The sequence below is a fragment of the Leuciscus leuciscus genome (assembly GCF_965113295.1).
Source record: "Leuciscus leuciscus genome assembly, chromosome: 25".
Lineage (NCBI taxonomy): Eukaryota > Metazoa > Chordata > Actinopteri > Cypriniformes > Leuciscidae > Leuciscus > Leuciscus leuciscus.
The window spans coordinates 4,010,673-4,032,848 of record NC_138724.1 but is presented as its reverse complement, the minus strand read 5'-3'; the positions used below and the strand labels follow the sequence as shown (position 1 = coordinate 4,032,848).

The 22,176-nt window shown below is 37.4% G+C and overlaps 1 protein-coding gene and 1 long non-coding RNA gene across 5 annotated transcripts in view; one reads left to right on the top strand and one right to left on the bottom strand.

The window, feature by feature from the left end:
• The window catches only part of LOC309490479 (uromodulin-like), a 148,611-nt gene that overhangs the window by 114,826 nt on the left and 11,609 nt on the right, over positions 1–22,176 (top strand). The window contains exons 2-10 of one of the 3 annotated variants that reach the window (XM_082159674.1): positions 16,061–16,093; positions 16,254–16,310; positions 18,969–19,001; positions 19,162–19,218; positions 19,364–19,669; positions 20,261–20,380; positions 20,488–20,672; positions 20,939–21,099; positions 21,912–22,157. In XM_082159674.1, the coding sequence (XP_082015800.1) occupies positions 16,061–16,093; positions 16,254–16,310; positions 18,969–19,001; positions 19,162–19,218; positions 19,364–19,669; positions 20,261–20,380; positions 20,488–20,672; positions 20,939–21,099; positions 21,912–22,157 (1,198 nt within the window). The remainder of the gene's footprint in view (positions 1–16,060; positions 16,094–16,253; positions 16,311–18,968; positions 19,002–19,161; positions 19,219–19,363; positions 19,670–20,260; positions 20,381–20,487; positions 20,673–20,938; positions 21,100–21,911; positions 22,158–22,176) is intronic. The other 2 variants (XM_082159676.1, XM_082159675.1) reach the window with 2 other exon arrangements.
• On the bottom strand, positions 10,164–13,586 carry LOC309491334. 2 transcript variants are annotated; one of them, XR_014203037.1, is made up of 4 exons: positions 13,450–13,586; positions 12,822–13,124; positions 11,656–11,753; positions 10,164–10,225 (listed from the first exon to the last, which is right to left on the bottom strand). It is a non-coding gene; the product is annotated as an uncharacterized lncRNA (long non-coding RNA). The 2 variants fall into 2 exon arrangements; XR_014203038.1 differs by lacking the exon at positions 10,164–10,225 and adding an exon at positions 10,937–10,981.

Sequence of the window (22,176 nt, the reverse complement as noted above, 5' to 3'; positions counted from 1 at the left end):
TTCGCCCCAGGGGCGAAAAAGCGGCCGAAAAATCCCATAGACTTAACATTGCGACGAACTTTGATGACTCGTAGCTCTGAGTGAGGATTTCGCAGAAACGTGTGATTTGCCACATTTGAAGAGGCTGACAGGCTCTGTAAGAACATACCTCACAATGGGGTAAAAGTTGCACCCCTGGGGGGCAGGAGCTGCCCAAAGTTTCCCATTGACTTACTATGGTGTAGGACGGCCCATGAAATGGGCCGTCCTACACCATAGCATGTGTTTTTCCTACTATGGTAAATTACATAAGGTTTTTGTATTGAACGTAGCTCTGGATCACAGTGTCATAGAGACAAGGGGGCAGGCTCATTTTACTCAGACGACCAATCAGTCTCTCAGGATCATTGTGAAGCTATCAAGCCACGCCCTAGCAACCATTTAGAGCACCTTAGCAACAAGTTCCATAGACTTCCATTGAAAGAGATCAAAGGGATATCTCTGGACTGAATTGTCATAGAAACATGAGGGTGGTCTCATTTGACTCGGGGCAGCAAACAGCCAATCATGAATCACCTCAACACTTCCTAGCCCATCCCTAGCAACCATTGTCGAGCACCTTAGCAACAAAAATCCAAAGAGGGATATCTTCCATTCTGAATGTCACAGAGGCATGGGAGTTGGTTTATATCATTCATACTGACAAGCAGCCTTTGGAGTTTCATGACTGGCAGCTGCCAAGCCACTCCCTAGCAACCAAATAGAGTACCCTAGAAACCAAAATCCAGAGAGGGATATCTTCCATTCTGTATGTCACAGAGGCATGGGAGTTGGTTTATATCATTCATACTGACAAGCAGCCTTTGGACTTTCATGTTTGGCAGCTGCCAAGCCACACCCTAGCAACCAAACAGAGTACCCTAGCAACCAAAATCCAAAGAAGGATATCTTCCATTCTGAATGTCACAGAGGCATGGGAGTTGGTTTATATCATTCATAGTGACAAGAAGCCTTTGCAGTTTAATCATTGGCAGTTGTCAAGCAACTCCATAGCAACCAAACAGAGTACCCTAGCAACCAAAATCCAAAGAGGGATATCTTCCATTCTGAATGTCACAGAGGCATGGGAGTTGGTTTATATAATTAATACTGACAAGCAGCCTTTGGAATTTCATGATTGGCAGCTGCTAAGCCACTCCCTAGCAACCAAACCGAGTACCCTAGCAACCAAAATCCAAAGAGGGATATCTTCCGTTCTGAATGTCACAGAGGCATGGGAGTTGGTTTATATCATTCATAGTGGCAAGAAGCCTTTGGAGTTTCATCATTGGCAGCTGCCTAGCAACTCCATAGCAACCAAACAGAGTACCCTAGCAACCAAAATCCAAAGAGGGATATCTTCCATTCTGAATGTCACAGAGGCATGGGAGTTGGTTTGTATCATTCATACTGACAAGAAGCCTTTGGAGTTTCATCATTGGCAGCTGCCTAGCAACTCCATAGCAACCAAACAGAGTACCCTAGCAACCAAAATCAAAAGAGGGATATCTTCCATTCTGAATGTCACCGAGGCATGGGAGTTGGTTTATATCATTCATAGTGACAAGAAGCCTTTGCAGTTTCATCATTGGCAGCTGCCAAGCAACTCCATAGCAACCAAACAGAGTACCCTAGCAACCAAAGTCCAAAGAGGAATATCTTCCATTCTGAATGTCACAGAGGCATGGGAGTTGGTTTATATCATTCATACTGACAAGCAGCCTTTGGAGTTTCATGATTGGCAGCTGCCAAACCACTCCCTAGCAACCAAACAGAGTACCCTAGCAACCGTTTATCAAGACCCATGTCTTTTCATCAGAACATCGTATAGAGATGGGGTTTGGCTCTTTTGTTTCGTTTGGGAAACAGTCTGTAAAATATCACCACGGTTACTGTGTATTCACACCATAGCAACCGTTTAGAGCCACCTAGCAACCATATTGAAACATATAGAAGCCATATTTCAGCTCCACAACATCGTACAGACATGGTTGTTGGCTCGTATGCAATCATGTACAACACCCTAGCAACCGAGTGGTGAGTTTTGCCACTGCAAGCACCACTTCACATTTTCTTCAGGAAATGTACATTCTAGTTATTATTATTATTATTCTGCCAAAAGTTTGGCGCGTAATGCGCCCCGCACCGTTTGTCACAGACCCCTGAGTGAGGTGTCAAAACGAGCGGCTCATTGAGGAGAGGTGTGCTATATCTTTTCTAAGCGATCGGGTGTACGATGTTAGCACAGCGGACGAAAAAGCGGCCAAAAAAGTCCCATTGACTTTACATGGGGAGTTCTAAAAACATTTGAATCCCAACTGCCGTTTTCACACACACCACTCCAAAGGGCCTGACACCCCTGCGTTTCTCTCCCTCTCTCTCTCCCTCAGAGGATTTATATTATCGAGCAGCCAATAAGTAATGGCCTAAAATCTTCATAGCCACACCCTAGCAACCAGTTACAGCACCCTAGCAACCACTCTGAGCTCCCTAGCAACCACCCTAAACTAATAAATAATATAAAAACATTTTTTTTTACATTTTTTAAAGCAATATCACACTCGTAGCCTTGCAATATTGCTCCATGCTTGTGCCTATTCGGCCATAGGCACGAGGCCGCAGGCCGAGTGCCGTACTGAAGGAACTCGTTATTAAAGATTTTAAGAACTCTATAAAAACTCCATAGTAACCATATTTGACAACTACCAACCACCTAGTAACACCATAGCAACTACCAAAAATACCTTAGCAACCACCCTGAAAACCCTAGCAACGTCTAGAAATGCTCTAGTAACCACCAAAAAACTCTAGCAACCACCCAGAACACCCTAGCAACTGCCTAGCAACCACCCAGAACACCTAGCAAAATGCCTAGTAACCACCCAGAACGCCTAGCAACCACCCAGAACACCCTAGCAACTGCCTAGCAACGCCCTACCATCCACCCAGAATACCATAGCAACTGCCTAGCAACACCATAGCAACCACCTAGCAATGCCCTAGCAACTGCCTAGCAACCACCAAGAATACCCTAGCAACTGCCTAGCAACCACCCAGAACACCTTAGCAACTGCCTAGCAACACCATAGCAACCACCCAGAAAACCCTAGCAACCACCTGGCAAAAGCATCTTGCTAAAAACATGCTAGCAACATACTAATCATGCTAGCATCATGCTAGCAACATGTTAATTAAGCTAGCATCATGCTAATAATGCTAGCATCATGCTAGCAACATGCTAATCAAGCTAGCATAATGCTAGCAACATGCTAATCAAGCTAGCATAATGCTAGCAACATGCTAATAATGTTAGCATCTAGCTAAAAACATGCTAGCAAAATGCTAATCATGTTAGCATTAAGCTACCAACATGCTAATCAAGCTAGCATTATGATAATCAAGCTAGCAAAATGCTAATAATGCTAGCATTATGCTAGCAACATGCTAATCAAGCTAGCATCATGCTAGCAACATGCTAATCAAGCTAGCATAATGCTAGCAACATGCTAATCAAGCTAGCATAATACTAGCAACATGCTAATCAAGCTAGCAACATGCTAATAATGTTAGCATCTAGCTAAAAACATGCTAGCAACATGCTAATCATGCTAACATCAAGCTACCAACATGCTAATCAAGCTAGCATCATGCTAACATAATGCTAATCATGCTAGCATTATGCTACAAATATGCTAATTAAGCTAGCACAATGCTATTCAAGCTAGCATCAGGCTAACAACATGTTAATCAAGCTAGCATAATGCTAGCAACATGCTAATCATGCTAGCAACATGCTAATCATGTTAGCATCTAGCTAAAAACATACTAGCATCATTTTAACAACATGTTAATCACAGTAAATCATGCTGGAATGTGGTAAATCGTAGTAAATCATCTTAGAAACATGGTAAATCGTGGTAAATAATGCTAAAACGTGGTATATCATGGTATCACAACATGTTAATTGTGTTAGCATCTGCCCAGTGGCGAATTTTGCCACGGCAAGCACCACTTCACATTTTCTTCAGGAAATGTACATTCTAGTTAGTGGTGCTTTTTCAAAGCACCACTAGTGTTATTGTCACTCATACTTATTATTATTCTTATTATTCCACACAAAGTTTGGCGCGTAACTTGCCCCGCACCGTTTGTCACAGACCCCTGAGTGAGGTGTCAAATCGAGCGGCTCATTGAGGAGAGGTGTGCTATGACTTTTCTAAGCGATCGGGTGTACGATGTTCGCACAGCGAACGAAAAAGCGGCCAAAAAAGTCCCATTGACTTAACATGGGGAGTTCTAAAAACATTTGAATCCCAACTGCCGTTTTCACACACACCACTCCAAAGGGCCTGACACCCCTGCGTTTCTCTCCCTCTCTCTCTCCCTCAGAGGATTTATATTATCAAGCAGCCAATAAGTAATGGCCTAAAATCTTCATAGCCACACCCTAGCAACCAGTTACAGCACCCTAGCAACCACTCTGAGCTCCCTAGCAACCACCCTAAACCAATAAAAAACATTTATTTGTATTTTTTTTATTTTTAAAGCAATATCACACTCGTAGCCTTGCGATATCGCTCCATGCTTGTGTCCATACGGCCCCGTTATTAAAGATTTTAAGAACTCTATAAAAAGGCCTAGCAACCACCCAGAACACCCTAGCAACTGCCTAGCAACACCATAGCAACAACCCAGAACACCCTAGCAACCACCTAGCAAAGCCCTAGCAACCACCAATAATACCCTAGCAACCGCCTAGCAACCACCCAGAACACCTTAGCAACTGCCTATCAACACCATAGCAACCACCCAGAACACCCTAGCAACAACCTGGCAACAGCATCTTGCTAAAAACATGCTAGCGACATGCTAATCAAGCTAGCATCATGCTAGCATCATGCTAATCAGGCTAGCATCATGCTAGCATCATGCTAATCAGGCTAGCATCATGCTAGCATCATGCTAATCAAGCTAGCAACATGCTAATCAAGCTAGCATCATGCTAGCAACATGCTAATCAAGCTAGCACCATGCTAGCAACATGCTAATCAAGCTAGCATCATGCTAACATCATGCTAATCAAACTAGCAACATGCTAATAATGATAGCATTATGCTACCAACATGTTAATCAAGCTAGCATCATGCTAGCATCATGCTAATCAAGCTAGCATTATGCTAGCAACATGCTAATCATGTTAGCATCTAGCTAAAAACATGCTAGCAAACATGCTAATCATGCTAGCATCAAGCTACCAACATGCTAATCAAGCTAGCATCATGCTAACATAATGCTAATCAAGCTAGCATAATGCTAGCAACATGCTAATCAAGCTAGCATCATGCTAGCAACATGCTAATCAAGCTAGCATTATGCTAGAAACATGCTAATCATGTTATCGTCTAGCTAAAAACATGCTAATCATGCTAGCATCAAGCTATCAACATGTTAATCAAGCTAGCATCATGCTAACATAATGCTAATCAAGCTAGCATCATGCTAGCAACATGTTAATCAAGCTAGCATAATGCTAGCAACATGCTAATCATGTTAGCATCTGGCTGAAAACATGTTAGCAAAATGCTAATCATGCTAACATCTTGTAAAAGCATGCTAGCATCATGCTAGCATCATGCTACCAACATGCTAATCATGTTAACAACATGCTAATCATGCTAGCATCATTTTAACAACATGTTAATCATAGTAAATCATGTTGGAATGTGGTAAATCGTAGTAAATCATCTTAGAAACATGGTAAATCGTGGTAAATAATGTTAAAACGTGGTATATCATGGTATCACAACATGTTAATTGTGTTAGCATCTGCCCAGTGGCGAGTTTTGCCACTACAAGCACCACTTCACATTTTCTTCAGGAAATGTACATTCTAGTTATTATTCTTATTTTTATTATTATTATTATTATGGACAAAAGTCTGGCGCGTAATGCGCCCCGCACCGTTTGTCACAGACCCCTGAGTGAGGTGTCAAATCGAGCGGCTCATTGAGGAGAGGTGTGCTATGACTTTTCTAAGCGATCGGGTGTACGATGTTCGCACAGCGGATGAAAAAGCGGCCAAAAAAATCCCATTGACTTTACATGGGGAGTTCTAAAAACATTTGAATCCCAACTGCCGTTTTCACACACACCACTCCAAAGGGCCTGACACCCCTGCGTCTCTCCCTCTCTCTCTCCCTCAGAGGATTTATATTATCAAGCAGCCAATAAGTAATGGCCTAAAATCTTCATAGCCACACCCTAGCAACCAGTTACAGCACCCTAGCAACCACTCTGAGATCCCTAGCAACCACCCTAAACCAATAAATAATATAAAAACATTTTTTTTACATTTTTTAAAGCAATATCACACTCGTAGCCTTGCGATATTGCTCCATGCTTGTGCCTATTCGGCCATAGGCACGAGGCCGCAGGCCGAGTGCCGTACTGAAGGAACTCGTTATTAAAGATTTTAAGAACTCTATAAAAACTCCATAGTAACCATATTTGACAACTACCAACCACCTAGTAACACCATAGCAACTACCAAAAATACCTTAGCAACCACCCTGAACACCCTAGCAACGTCTAGAAATGCTCTATTAACCACCCAAAAACTCTAGCAACCACCCAGAACACCCTAGCAACTGCCTAGCAACCACCCAGAACACCTAGCAACTGCCTAGTAACCACCCAGAACGCCTAGCAACCACCCAGAACACCCTAGCAACTGCCTAGCAACGCCCTAGCATCCACCCAGAATACCATAGCAACTGCCTAGCAACACCATAGCAACCACCCAGAAAACCCTAGCAACCACCACCTGGCAACAGCATCTTGCTAAAAACATGCTAGCAACATACTAATCATGCTAGTATCATGCTAGCAACATGCTAATCAAGCTAGCATCATGCTAATCAAGCTAGCAAAATGCTAATAATGCTAGCATAATGCTACCAACATGCTAATCAAGCTAGCATCATTTTAACAACATGTTTTATCATAGTAAATCATGCTGGAATGTGGTAAATCGTAGTAAATCATCTTAGAAACATGGTAAATCGTGGTAAATAATGCTAAAATGTGGTATATCATGGTATCACAACATGTTAATTGTGTTAGCATCTGCCCAGTGGCGAGTTTTGCCACTGCAAGCACCACTTCACATTTTCTTCAGGAAATGTACATTCTAGTTCTTATTAGTGGTGCTTTTCAAAGCAACACTATTGTTATCCTCCATACTTATTATTATTCTTCTTATTATTATTATTCTGGACAAAAGTTTGGCGCGTAACTCGTCCCGCACCGTTTGTCACAGACCCATGAATGAGGTGTCAAATCGACCAGCGTATTGAGGAGAGGTGTGCTATGACTTTTATAAGCGATCGGGGGTACGGTGTTCGCCCCAGGGGCGAAAAAGCGGCCGAAAAATCCCATAGACTTAACATTGCGACGAACTTTGATGACTCGTAGCTCTGAGTGAGGATTTCGCAGAAACGTGTGATTTGCCACATTTGAAGAGGCTGACAGGCTCTGTAAGAACATACCTCACAATGGGGTAAAAGTTGCACCCCTGGGGGGCAGGAGCTGCCCAAAGTTTCCCATTGACTTACTATGGTGTAGGACGGCCCATGAAATGGGCCGTCCTACACCATAGCATGTGTTTTTCCTACTATGGTAAATTACATAAGGTTTTTGTATTGAACGTAGCTCTGGATCACAGTGTCATAGAGACAAGGGGGCAGGCTCATTTTACTCAGACGACCAATCAGTCTCTCAGGATCATTGTGAAGCTATCAAGCCACGCCCTAGCAACCATTTAGAGCACCTTAGCAACAAGTTCCATAGACTTCCATTGAAAGAGATCAAAGGGATATCTCTGGACTGAATTGTCATAGAAACATGAGGGTGGTCTCATTTGACTCGGGGCAGCAAACAGCCAATCATGAATCACCTCAACACTTCCTAGCCCATCCCTAGCAACCATTGTCGAGCACCTTAGCAACAAAAATCCAAAGAGGGATATCTTCCATTCTGAATGTCACAGAGGCATGGGAGTTGGTTTATATCATTCATACTGACAAGCAGCCTTTGGAGTTTCATGACTGGCAGCTGCCAAGCCACTCCCTAGCAACCAAATAGAGTACCCTAGAAACCAAAATCCAGAGAGGGATATCTTCCATTCTGTATGTCACAGAGGCATGGGAGTTGGTTTATATCATTCATACTGACAAGCAGCCTTTGGACTTTCATGTTTGGCAGCTGCCAAGCCACACCCTAGCAACCAAACAGAGTACCCTAGCAACCAAAATCCAAAGAAGGATATCTTCCATTCTGAATGTCACAGAGGCATGGGAGTTGGTTTATATCATTCATAGTGACAAGAAGCCTTTGCAGTTTAATCATTGGCAGTTGTCAAGCAACTCCATAGCAACCAAACAGAGTACCCTAGCAACCAAAATCCAAAGAGGGATATCTTCCATTCTGAATGTCACAGAGGCATGGGAGTTGGTTTATATAATTAATACTGACAAGCAGCCTTTGGAATTTCATGATTGGCAGCTGCTAAGCCACTCCCTAGCAACCAAACCGAGTACCCTAGCAACCAAAATCCAAAGAGGGATATCTTCCGTTCTGAATGTCACAGAGGCATGGGAGTTGGTTTATATCATTCATAGTGGCAAGAAGCCTTTGGAGTTTCATCATTGGCAGCTGCCTAGCAACTCCATAGCAACCAAACAGAGTACCCTAGCAACCAAAATCCAAAGAGGGATATCTTCCATTCTGAATGTCACAGAGGCATGGGAGTTGGTTTGTATCATTCATACTGACAAGAAGCCTTTGGAGTTTCATCATTGGCAGCTGCCTAGCAACTCCATAGCAACCAAACAGAGTACCCTAGCAACCAAAATCAAAAGAGGGATATCTTCCATTCTGAATGTCACCGAGGCATGGGAGTTGGTTTATATCATTCATAGTGACAAGAAGCCTTTGCAGTTTCATCATTGGCAGCTGCCAAGCAACTCCATAGCAACCAAACAGAGTACCCTAGCAACCAAAGTCCAAAGAGGAATATCTTCCATTCTGAATGTCACAGAGGCATGGGAGTTGGTTTATATCATTCATACTGACAAGCAGCCTTTGGAGTTTCATGATTGGCAGCTGCCAAACCACTCCCTAGCAACCAAACAGAGTACCCTAGCAACCGTTTATCAAGACCCATGTCTTTTCATCAGAACATCGTATAGAGATGGGGTTTGGCTCTTTTGTTTCGTTTGGGAAACAGTCTGTAAAATATCACCACGGTTACTGTGTATTCACACCATAGCAACCGTTTAGAGCCACCTAGCAACCATATTGAAACATATAGAAGCCATATTTCAGCTCCACAACATCGTACAGACATGGTTGTTGGCTCGTATGCAATCATGTACAACACCCTAGCAACCGAGTGGTGAGTTTTGCCACTGCAAGCACCACTTCACATTTTCTTCAGGAAATGTACATTCTAGTTATTATTATTATTCCGGACAAAAGTTTGGCGCGTAACTTGCCCCGCACCGTTTGTCACAGACCCATGAGTGAGGCATCAAATCGACCGGCTCATTGAGGAGAGGTGTGCTATGACTTTTCTAAGCGATCGGGTGTACGATGTTCGCACAGCGGACGAAAAAGCGGCCAAAAAAGTCCCATTGACTTAACATTGGGCATTCTAAAAATATTCAAATCCAAACCGACGTTTTCACACACACAGACTCCAAAAGGGCCTGACACCCCTGCGTCTCTCCCTCTCTCTCTCCCTCAGAGGATTTATATTATCAAGCAACCAATAAGTAATGGCCTAAAATCTTCATAGCCACACCCTAGCAACCAGTTATAGCACCCTAGCAACCACTAAGAGCTCCCTAGCAACCACCCTAAACCAATAAAAAACATTTATTTGTATATATTTTTTTTTAAGCAATATCACACTTGAAGCCTTGCGATATCGCTCCATGCTTGTGCCTATTCGGGCCATAGGCCGTACTGAAGGCACTCATTATTAAAGATTTTAAGAACTCTATAAAAAGGCCTAGCAACCACCCAGAACACCCTAGCAACTGCCTAGCAACACCATAGCAACCACCCAGAACACCCTAGCAACGTTTCTAACTAATATATCTTTCTATCTAATCCATCTTTCTTTCTTTCTAACTAATATATCTTTCTTTCATTCATTCTAACTAATCTATCTTTCTTTTTTTCTTTCTAACTTTCTTTCTAACTAATCAGTCTTTCTTTCATTCTAACTAATCAGTCTTTCTTTCTTTCTTTCTTTCTTTCTTTCTTTCTTTCTTTCTTTCTTTCTTTCTTTCTTTCTAACTAACCAATCCATCTTTCTTTCTTTCTTTCTTTCTTTCTTTCTTTCTAACTATCAATCTTTTTTCTTTCTCTCTTACTTATCTATCTTTCTTTCTAACTAATCAGTCTTTCTTTCTTTCATTCTAACTAATCAGTCTTTCTTTCTTTCATTCTAACTAATCAGTCTTTCTTTCTTTCTTTCTTTCTAACTAATCTATCTTTCTATCTAATCCATCTTTCTTTCTTTCTAACTAATCCATCTTTCTTTCTTTATTTCTTTCTTTCTTTCTTTCATTCTATCTTTCTTTCTTTCTAACTATCAATCTTTTTTCTTACTCTCTTACTTATCTATCTTTCTAACTAATCAGTCTTTCTTTCTTTCATTCTAACTAATCAGTCTTTCTTTCTTTCATTCTAACTAATCAGTCTTTCTTTCTTTCTTTCTTTCTTTCTAACTAATCTATCTTTCTATCTAATCCATCTTTCTTTCTTTCTTTCTTTCTTTCATTCTAACTAATCAGTCTTTCTTTCTTTTTAACTAATCAGTCTTTCTTGCTAACTAATCTATCTTTCTTTCTTTTTAACTAATCCATCTTTCTTTCTTTCTAACTAATATATCTTTCTTTTTAACTAATCCATCTTTCTTTCTATCTAATCCATCTTTCTTTCTAGCTAATCTATCTTTCTTTCTTTTTAACTAATCCATCTTTCTTTCTTTTTAACTAATCCATCTTTCTTTATTTCTAACTAATCCATCTTTCTTTCTTTCTTTCTTTCTTTCTTTCTAACTATCAATCTTTCTTTCTAACTAATCCATCTTTCTTTCTTTCTAACTAACTAACTAATCCATCTTTCTTTCTAACTAATCCATCTTTCTTTCTTACTAATCCATCTTTCTTTCTAACTAACTAATCCACCGTTCATTCTTTCTTTCATTCTAGCTCATCTATCTTTCTTTCTAGCTAATCTATCTTTCTTTCTAACTAATCCACCTTTCTTTCTAACTAATCAGTCTTTCTTTCTTTCATTCTAACTAATCAGTCTTTCTTTCTAATCCGTCTTTCTTTCTTTCTAACTAATCAGTCTTTCTTTCTTTCATTCTAACTAATCAGTCTTTCTTTCTTTCTTTCTAACTAATCTTTCTTTCTTTTTTTCTTTCTTTCTTTCTTTCTTTCCTTCAGTCTTTCTTTCTTTCATTCTAACTAATCAGTCTTTCTTTCTTTTTAACTAATCAGTCTTTCTTGCTACCTAATCCATCTTTCTTTCTTTCTAACTAACTAACTAACTAACTAATACATATTTCTTTCTAACTAATCCATCTTTCTTTCTTACTAATCCATCTTTCTTTCTAACTAACTAATCCACCGTTCATTCTTTCTTTCATTCTAGCAAATCTATCTTTCTTTCTAGCTAATCTATCTTTCTTTCTAACTAATCCACCTTTCTTTCTAACTAATCAGTCTTTCTTTCTTTCATTCTAACTAATCAGTCTTTCTTTCTAATCCATCTTTCTTTCTTTCTAACTAATCAGTCTTTCTTTCTTTCATTCTAACTAATCAGTCTTTCTTTCTTTCTTTCTTTCTTTTTTTCTAACTAATCTTTCTTTCTTTCTTTCATTCTAACTAATCAGTTTTTCTTTCTTTTTAACTAATCAGTCTTTCTTGCTAACTAATCTATCTTTCTTTTTTTAACTAATCCATCTTTCTTTCTTTCTAACTAATATATCTTTCTTTTTAACTAATCCATCTTTCTTTCTATCTAATCCATCTTTCTTTCTAGCTAATCTATCTTTCTTTCTTTTTAACTAATCCATCTTTCTTTATTTCTAACTAATCCATCTTTCTTTATTTCTAACTAATCCATCTTTCTTTCTTTCTTTCTTTCTAACTATCAATCTTTCTTTCTAACTAATCCATCTTTCTTTCTTTCTAACTAACTAATGCATATTTCTTTCTAACTAATCCATCTTTCTTTCTAACTAACTAATCCACCGTTCATTCTTTCTTTCTTTCTTTCTTTCTTTCTTTCTTTCTTTCTTTCTTTCTTTCTTTCTTTCTTTCTTTCTTTCTAACTAATCCATCTTTCTTTCTAACTAACCAATCCATCTTTCTTTCTTTCTAACTAATATATCTTTCTTTCTTTCATTCTAACTAATCTATCTTTCTTTCTTTCTAACTAATCTATCTTTCTATCTAATCCATCTTTCTTTCTAACTAATATATCTTTCTATCTAATCATCTTTCTTTCTTTCTTTCTTTCTAACTAATATATCTTTCTTTCTTTCTTTCATTCTAACTAATCTATCTTTCTTTTTTCTTTCTAACTTTCTTTCTAACTAATCAGTCTTTCTTTCATTCTAACTAATCAGTCTTTCTTTCTTTCTTTCTTTCTTTCTAACTAACCAATCCATCTTTCTTTCTTTCTTTCTTTCTAACTATCAATCTTTTTTCTTTCTCTCTTACTAATCTATCTTTCTTTCTAACTAATCAGTCTTTCTTTCTTTCATTCTAACTAATCAGTCTTTCTTTCTTTCTTTCTTTCTAACTAATCAGTCTTTCTTTCTTTCATTCTAACTAATCAGTCTTTCTTTCTTTCTTTCTAACTAATCTATCTTTCTATCTAATCCATCTTTCTTTCTTTCTAACTAATCAGTCTTTCTTTCTTTCATTCTAACTAATCAGTCTTTCTTTCTTTCTTTCTTTCTTTCTAACTAATCTATCTTTCTATCTAATCCATCTTTCTTTCTTTCTAACTAATCCATCTTTCTTTCTTTCTTTCTTTCTTTCTTTCAGTCTTTCTTTCTTTCATTCTAACTAATCAGTCTTTCTTTCTTTTTAACTAATCAGTCTTTCTTTCTAACTAATATATCTTTCTTTTTAACTAATCCATCTTTCTTTCTATCTAATCCATCTTTCTTTCTAGCTAATCTATCTTTCTTTCTTTTTAACTAATCCATCTTTCTTTATTTCTAACTAATCCATCTTTCTTTATTTCTAACTAATCCATCTTTCTTTCTTTCTTTCTTTCTTTCTAACTATCAATCTTTCTTTCTAACTAATCCATCTTTCTTTCTTTCTAACTAACTAATACATATTTCTTTCTAACTAATCCATCTTTCTTTCTTACTAATCCATCTTTCTTTCTAACTAACTAATCCACCGTTCATTCTTCCTTTTATTCTAGCTAATCTATCTTTCTTTCTAGCTAATCTATCTTTCTTTCTAACTAATCCACCTTTCTTTCTTTCTTTCTTTCTTTCTTTCTTTCTTTCTTTCTAACTATCAATCTTTCTAACTAATCCATCTTTCTTTCTTTCTAACTAACTAATCCATCTTTCTTTCTAACTAATCAATCTTCTTTCTTTCTAACTAACTAATCCACCGTTCATTCTTTCTTTCATTCTAGCTAATCTATCTTTCTTTCTAACTAATCCACCTTTCTTTCTTTCTTTCTTTCTTTCTTTCTTTCTTTCTAACTAATCAGTCTTTCTTTCTTTCATTCTAACTAATCTATTTTTCTTTCTTTCTAACTAATCTGTCAAACTAATCTTTCTAACTAATCTTTCTTTCTTTCTTTCTTTCTTTCTTTCTTTTTAACTAATCAGTCTTTCATGCTAACTAATCTATCTTTCTTTCTTTTTAACTAATCCATCTTTCTTTCTTTCTAACTAATCCACCTTTCTTTCTTTCTTTCTTTCTTTCTAACTATCAATCTTTCTAACTAATCCATCTTTCTTTCTTTCTAACTAATACATCTTTCTTTCTAACTAATCCACCGTTCATTCTTTCTTTCATTCTAGCTAATCTATCTTTCTTTCTAACTAATCCACCTTTCTTTCTTTCTTTCTTTCTTTCTTTCTTTCTTTCTAACTAATCAGTCTTTCTTTCTTTCATTCTAACTAATCTATTTTTCTTTCTTTCTAACTAATCTTTCTTTCTTTCTAACTAATCTGTCTAACTAATCTTTCTAACTAATCTTTCTTTCTTTCTTTCTTTCTTTCTTTCTTTCTTTCTTTCTTTCTTTCTAACTAATCAGTCTTTCTTTCTTTCATTCTAACTAATCTATTTTTCTTTCTTTCTAACTAATCTTTCTTTCTTTCTAACTAATCTTTCTTTCTTTCTTTCTAACTAATCTGTCTAACTAATCTTTCTAACTAATCTTTCTTTCATTCTTTCTAACTAATCTTTCTTTCTAATCTATCTTTCTAACGAATCTTTATTTTTAACTTATCTTTCTTTCTTTCTAACTAATCTATCTTTCTTTCTCTCTTTCTAACTAATCTTTCTTTCTTTTTCTTTCGAACTAATCTTTTTTTTTCTTTTTTTTCTAACTTATCTTTTTTCTTTCTTTCTAACTCATTTATCAATCAAAATTTAAACTACTTTAAACTTCAAACTACTTCAAACTTCTAACTACTTTAAACTTCTAACTACTTTTAACTTCTTCAAACTCTCTGGTCCGGCTTTCTCAAGCCAACTTAAAGTTTGTCTCAACAAACTTTTTTTTCTAGTTATTTTTAATGTGACTCCGCCCACGGAGAGCGCGCGCTATTCAAACGCAAATGACTTAATTTGAAATATGTATGATATAAAATGTATACATTAGTTTTTACAAAGAAAGATTGCACTTGAATTGTTGTTGTAATTGTAACCTTTTTAATAAAAAAATATATTTACAAGGTAGATGTAAACTTTTCTTTAAATCATTTTTATTGTGTTTTATTAGTGACAAATTTGGGGAGAGGATACATATTCCAAAACTGAAAATACAGTATGAGAATTAACTGCACAATTACTAGACATGGAAAAATAAAATGAGATGCTTCCAACTGTGAACCAATTTGGTAGAATATATATATATATATACATACATACATACATATTGCTCTTGCATTCTTTCTTGTGGCAGTGACACACCTGAATGAATGGCTCATTAAGTATGCGGGCCCCATTGTCTCCTCAGGTGTGAACCACTAAATATGCATGATCGTTGACGCCCACTCGCATATGGCCTTTCCAAACATAAAGTGTCTTGCAAAATTTAAATCAATGGATTGTTTTATGTGAATGATTAGGTAGGATGATTTTCACATCATTTTGAAGAAAAAACTCTAGGCGACGACATCCATTAGTCAAAAGTCTTATTGACACATATTTAGTATGTGTTTTGTTGCCTTATTTCAGAAACTTTAGTTTTTTGTTTTTTCAATAACCATGCATAAACATTATTCTCTCAAAAATACAAACATGTACATACATGTTGCTCACATATTATGATAGCCCTGTTTGTGCTAAATAGAGTGTAATTACACCTTTGCCATTAATATGTTTATAAGCAACTGAAAAAAGCACAAATGTCAGGGCATGTCAGAACATCTCAAGGACCCCAAAAACACCTTAGACCCCAGAGGGTTAAGCTTAATTTAGAACTTTGTAACTTTTGCCCAGCTGGTGGCATGGGCTAAATTAATTGGCCTGGTCTCAATGTCAGACACTGAGTTTTGTTCCACTCACTTCATGCTTGGAATCAATGCAGTTGACTTTCTTAGCATGTTGAAGGAGAATGGTTTAGAGAATAAAATAACTCATTTTTGATTACCATCCGTTTGAATATCACTCTCAGTGTGGGAAAGACCATGCAAATGAAGAAATCCGTTCTGGAACTGTAATAGACTTTGTTCATCTCTCTTTTTCTGTAATAGGTCAGGCACAAACTAGTGCAGCACCACAGACAGGTAATTATACACCTTTCAATTAGAACCAGATCTGCTTTCCACACAACTTGTAAAACAGCCTAAAAAATGAGTTTGAACTGAAAAACATAAAGCACTGCAATCAATCTGATATGTCAGCATCTTCATCTAAACATAACATTGTTGTTTATTTGTGTGTTAGTTTCTTCTGCTTCAACAGCGACATTGGACATGACTGCCTCACAGCCAGGACTCAAAGGTATTCATACTCTAATTAATGATTGATGACATAAAGTATCCTCAAGACTGGATTATTTTATTATGTTAAAGCATGACCTCTCTAAGGTGATTACTTGTGAGATTGTTCCCTTTCTATTGGCAGACCATTCCTCAGTCGTCATTTAATTAAATTTGTATAGGGCATTAAAAACTAGTGTTTGGAGATTTAATAACTCATTACTTATGGATCAAATGTTTAAAGAAAAAATTACAGAGGTTATTAAAACATTCCTTGATATAAATGATAACAGTGAAATAAATCCTGTATTATTATGGGAAACAGCTAAAGCAACCCTAAGGGGAGAGATAATAGCATACTCATCTTGGAGGAAAAAATTGAGAGAGAATAAACAAACGTTAATAGAGAACAAAATACAAAAGTTGCAAGAATTAAAAGTGAGGGATAAAATAATAGAAAAAGGACTGAATGATGCAAAAAAAGAATTAGAGAGTATTAATTCGGAGGACTTTGTAAAAGATTTCACTTTTGCTAAACAATTATTTTATGACAATAGTCCCAAAGCACAACGAATTTTAGCCTCCAAAATAAAAAAGAACAAAGAAAAAGTGGTAATCAACACAATTATGGATAATGCAACGCCAAGGAGAGGGGGACAAGAAATTTTATCTTGTTTCAGGAACTACTATGAAAACCTTTATAATTCAGAAGTAAATAATCTTGACAAGCAGACAATTGCAGGTTATTTAGATGAATTAAGTCTAGCATCTGTGACTGAAACCCAGAATGAAAGCTTAGTAAAAAAACATAACCCAAATGGAAATAATAAAAACTATTGAAAAGGGAAAATTGGGGAAATGCCCTGGAGAAGATGGTTATACCTATGAATTTTACAAAGATTACAAATACTTAATTGTACCAGTTCTACATAGAGTGTTTAATGAGGTTTTACAAACAGGAAAATGGCCAGATACTTGGAAAAATGCAATTATAACAGTCATAGCTAAAGAAGGGAAGGACCCAAAACAATGTTCATCGTATAGGCCAATTTCACTCCTGAATGTTGATCAGAAAATATTTACATCCATTATGGCAAATAGGCTCTCGGAAATCTTACCATCTATTATAAATCTGGACCAAACAGGATTTGTCAAAAATAGATTTCTTAGTGACAATGTACGTCGAACCCTTAATGTTATTGATTTTGCTAGAAAAACAAAACAACAAATGATAGTGCTTACATTGGATGCGGAAAAAGCATTCGACCGAGTTGTTTGCAGTTTTGAATAAATTTGGCTTTCACAAGAAATTCATTAAAATAATGATGGGAATGTATAATGATTCAGCAGCCAGAGTGAAAGCCATTGGCTCGCTATCGAAACCCTTTCAAATAAAAAGAGGGGTAAAACAGGGCGATCCGCTCTCTCCACAGATTTTTGCCTTGTGCATTGAGCCATTGGCGGAATGCATAAGGACAAGTATGTGTATAAAGGGCATTAAGATACAAGATGAAGAACATAAACTGGCGTTATATGCGGACGATGTCATAATATTCTTAACTGATATATATAAATCATTACCGGCCCTTCTGGAGGAAATTGGGAAATACGGGGCTATTTCAGGTTATAAATTAAACTCAGCTAAAACTGAAGCCATGGAAATAGGATGCAATCTCCAAACAGAATTTAAGAAAAAGTTTAAGTTCAAATGGGATCAGAACAAAATAAAATATTTAGGTATTACAATTCCCAGAGAAATTGATAAGTTGTACACATGTTACTATACAATTCTGGAGAACTCCTTAAGGCAGGATCTTACGCGTTGGAAAATATTGCCACTTACAATATTTGAAAAAATAGGAATTATAAAAATGAATGTATTGCCACGCTTTCTTTTTCTTTTCCAGAACCTTCCTTTGTATTTAACAAGCTCATGTTTTAAGGAGTGGGAAAGAATGCTAGGAAAGTTTATATGGGATGAAAAGAAACCAAGGGTAAAACTTAAATTTTTACAACAAAATAGGGAACAAGGTGGGTTGGGTCTACCAAATTTGAGTCTTTATTACCATGCAGCCCAAGTCAAAAGCATTTTAGTTTTGATGAATCCATGGAACCAGTGGAGGAGGAAGGGCCTAAGCACAGGAAGTGATCAACAATTCGTTCTCTCCAAACTGAATTCAAATGCTGGAGGAAGGGCTTGACCACACAACTCATCATCCAGCTCCACCAGTACCAGTACTCCACCAGGATCCATCTGTTGTATCCTTCACTTCACGGGGAACGAAGGACGCATTTGGAGGCCGCATTTGAAGGAGCCTTTGTGGCACAACGGTGATGCAATCGGCCTTCGAAGGATGCATCCTCTGAATTGGGACGCAGTTAATGTGTACATTAAGCTTCATTTAGAACTTTGTAACTTTTGCCCAGCTGGTGGCATGGGCTAAATTAATTGGCCTGGTCTCAATGTCAGACACTGAGTTTTGTTCCACTCACTTCATGTTTGGAATCTCTGAGTCCACTTTCTTAGCATGTTGAAGGCGAATGGTTTACAGAATAAAAAACCTAGCTTTTGTTTACCATCCGTTTGAATATCACTCTCAGTGTGGGAAAGACCATGCAAATGAAGAAATCCGTTCTGGAACTGTAATAGACTTTGTTCATCTCTCTTTTTCTGTAATAGGCCAGGCACAAACTAGTGCAGCACCACGGACAGGTAATTATACACCTTTCAATTAGAACCAGATCTGCTTTCCACACAACTTGTAAAACAGCCTAAAAAATGAGTTTGAACTGAAAAACATAAAGCACTGCAATCAATCTGATATGTCAACATCTTCATCTAAACATAACATTGTTGTGTATTTGTGTGTTAGTTTCTTCTGCTTCAACAGCGACATTGGACATGACTGCCTCACAGCCAGGACTCAAAGGTAATGATGCTGAGGAGGATGAAACTCCACTAATATTAACACTTTGTTTGTTATCTCATCAAAAATACAAACAAACAAACAAAAATGAACAACCTAAAACCTAATGACCTGTTTTTCTCTCTTTATGTTGTTTTGTGATTAATAGCTGTCAAGTTGGTGAATGGAACCAACCGCTGTTCTGGAAGAGTGGAGGTTCTCTACTATGGAACATGGGGAACAGTGTGTGATGATGATTGGGATTCTACAGACGCAGCAGTGGTGTGTAGAGAACTGGGCTGTGGGAGTGTTATAGAGGCAAAGAGTGTTGCTTATTTTGGACAAGGTTCTGGACAAATATGGTTGGGTAATGTCCAGTGCAATGGGAATGAATCAACACTGACAAACTGTCCATCAAATGTATGGGGATCACATTACTGTGGGCACCATGAAGATGCTGGAGTCATCTGCCAAGGTGAGTCAAACACATTTATACAACTGATGTATACTTAGGATGTTATACAGTATATTGTTGTGTATGTGAAAAATACATTTTATTTGTTTTGATATTTTCTCATGAGCAAAGCAACCATGTTTAATATTCTAAATAACATAATCTACTTGAAAGAACCAATGTATCATTATAGTATTTCATTATTTTATGTTTGCAATAACACAACAACTTTTTCCAATTATATTCCATTTATGCTTAAATCACGGGGTCAAGCTATCCAATGGCATGCACATAGTATTGTTGAGGACATTTGTGTGGTCACCCCCAGTGGTAAACGTAGGAAGTGGTTCGAAGGCTATTATATAATGTATAACTCAAAGTAATCTTAAACATACCTTTCTGCATTACTTAAATGAGAGATTACAAAATGAATGAGTGAAAAATAGATAGAAGCGAAATTAAATATTAATTCATCATCAATTTTCTGTAAATAACAAAGAAGATTAGAGGGCTGAAACTTCCTACGTATGACCCTGGTAACATAATTTAATTTGTTTCTGTAAGCAAATAAATGCTCCAGCTGCCTCATTCATTCTTTGGTTCTCCTCTCAGCTGTGAGTGACCCCTGTTCTGAGCTCAGCTGCACCGAAGATGAATGGTGTGGAAAGAGAAATGGTGTTTACGGCTGTTTCTGTAATGAGAGCCGTCAAAGACCTGACCCAGACTCTTTTGGTTGGACTCATTCCTCAACAACAATTCAAATCTAAGTTTTAAGTAATTAATCACATTTGTTTTATTAAAGCTACTGTGCTGTTCTTACTCTTTTTTCCCCCTATCAGATTTCTCTGAGGTTTGTGAAAGCAGCTCTGGTTCCATGTCTTTGTCTCGCTGCCAGCTCTTTGAGGCTGGTTTTCCTGCTGACAGCTTACACCTCAATGACCCCAGCTGCAAAGGAACACTCCAGAATGGCAGAGTGGAGTTCTATTTTGACAACAATGACCACATCTGTGGTACAAATCTTGTGGTAGGAGTCATTATAAATACTATATGCTATTTAAACACACACAGCTCTCACATCTCGATGTGTTACCGACTGAAAAGCATTGAAGTACAACTAAGGAAAAAGTACAACTAAGCCTTTTTAAAATCAAACTAAAGACTTTTTTTTGAATTTTTTATACTGCAGTTAAATGCAAGCTGCTCTTAAAAAATGTCTTTAAAATTCTTGCAGATAATATCTTGAATTACATTCAAACTAAAATGTTAAAATATTATGTCTCTGGTCCATAGGCCAATGGCACCCACTTCATTTACGAGAACTTTATTTTCGGAGCTCTGGGCTCGACCAATGTTATCATCAGCAGGAAGAGAAGTCTGAAGCTGAATTTCTGCTGTATATACCCCCAAAACCAAACACTCTCTATGAATATGGAAATCAATCCACTGGAGAGGTAGGACTTTATTGTTCGGACTCCGTTTGTGCTGCTTTATTTACAGGGGGAAAAAAAATATATGGTAATTTATATATGGTTTTATATATATGGTAATTTTCTGTAAACTGAACTGTTTAACTCTAAAATAGAGTCATTAAATTAATACACATACGTTTACATGGACACTTTTTGTTTCAATCAGAATAGGATCATCCGATTGATGAATCTGAACATAGTGTTTACATGAACGCCAAATAAAGTGCACATGAACCGTTGTGTCGTGCTGCTTATATTTATCAAGCAGTAAAAATGCCCCTTCCCGAGCTAAAAAACAAGTCATCTGTGGATGAGAGTCTGAAACAAGGACGGATGGGATGTTGTCGTTCTCCACTTCACAGACGATGAGTGGAAAGAACGTAATAGAATGACACAACAGTAATTTATGGCACTTCATTCAACAATAACAACAACTCGTTCCTCACTTCATATGTCAATGTGCAATTTCTTTGTCACTGCACACGCGCAGTACTTTCTAGTTTTGGTTTTAATCCGAACAAGTGTATACATGTCCTCTAGATCAAGTTGAAAAAGGTTTAAACCGCCCCTTTGACGTGAATTCATGTGACTATTTTATTTAGACTGCGCTAGTAGTCCGATTACGATCGGATTATTAGGGTCCATGTAAACGCAGCTAATGTATAAGTATACTGAGAGCATGTATGCTACTGTATACTTCTAAAACAGAGTCATTGAATTGATACAGTATGAATCAATGTATCAGTCAGTATCCATCCTTTTTCCACATATCTACCCCACTGTTTTTTCAACAGCATTGTCCACAAGAAGCTTCCTGCAGGTCAAGGGAGATATCAGGTCAGGATGGTTCCATATCAGGATGATGAGTTTTCCCAGCCCTTTAATGGAAGTGTGAATGTGGAGATAAACTGGCAGATGTTTGTGGAAGTTCGTGTTGAGGGGGTTGACGGCCGTCAGTTTGCCACAGTGATTGACACATGTTGGGCGACACCTGAGAACAATCCTCATCACTCTGTCCGCTGGGACCTCATCAGTGGAGAGTAAGACTTTTCTTGTGTT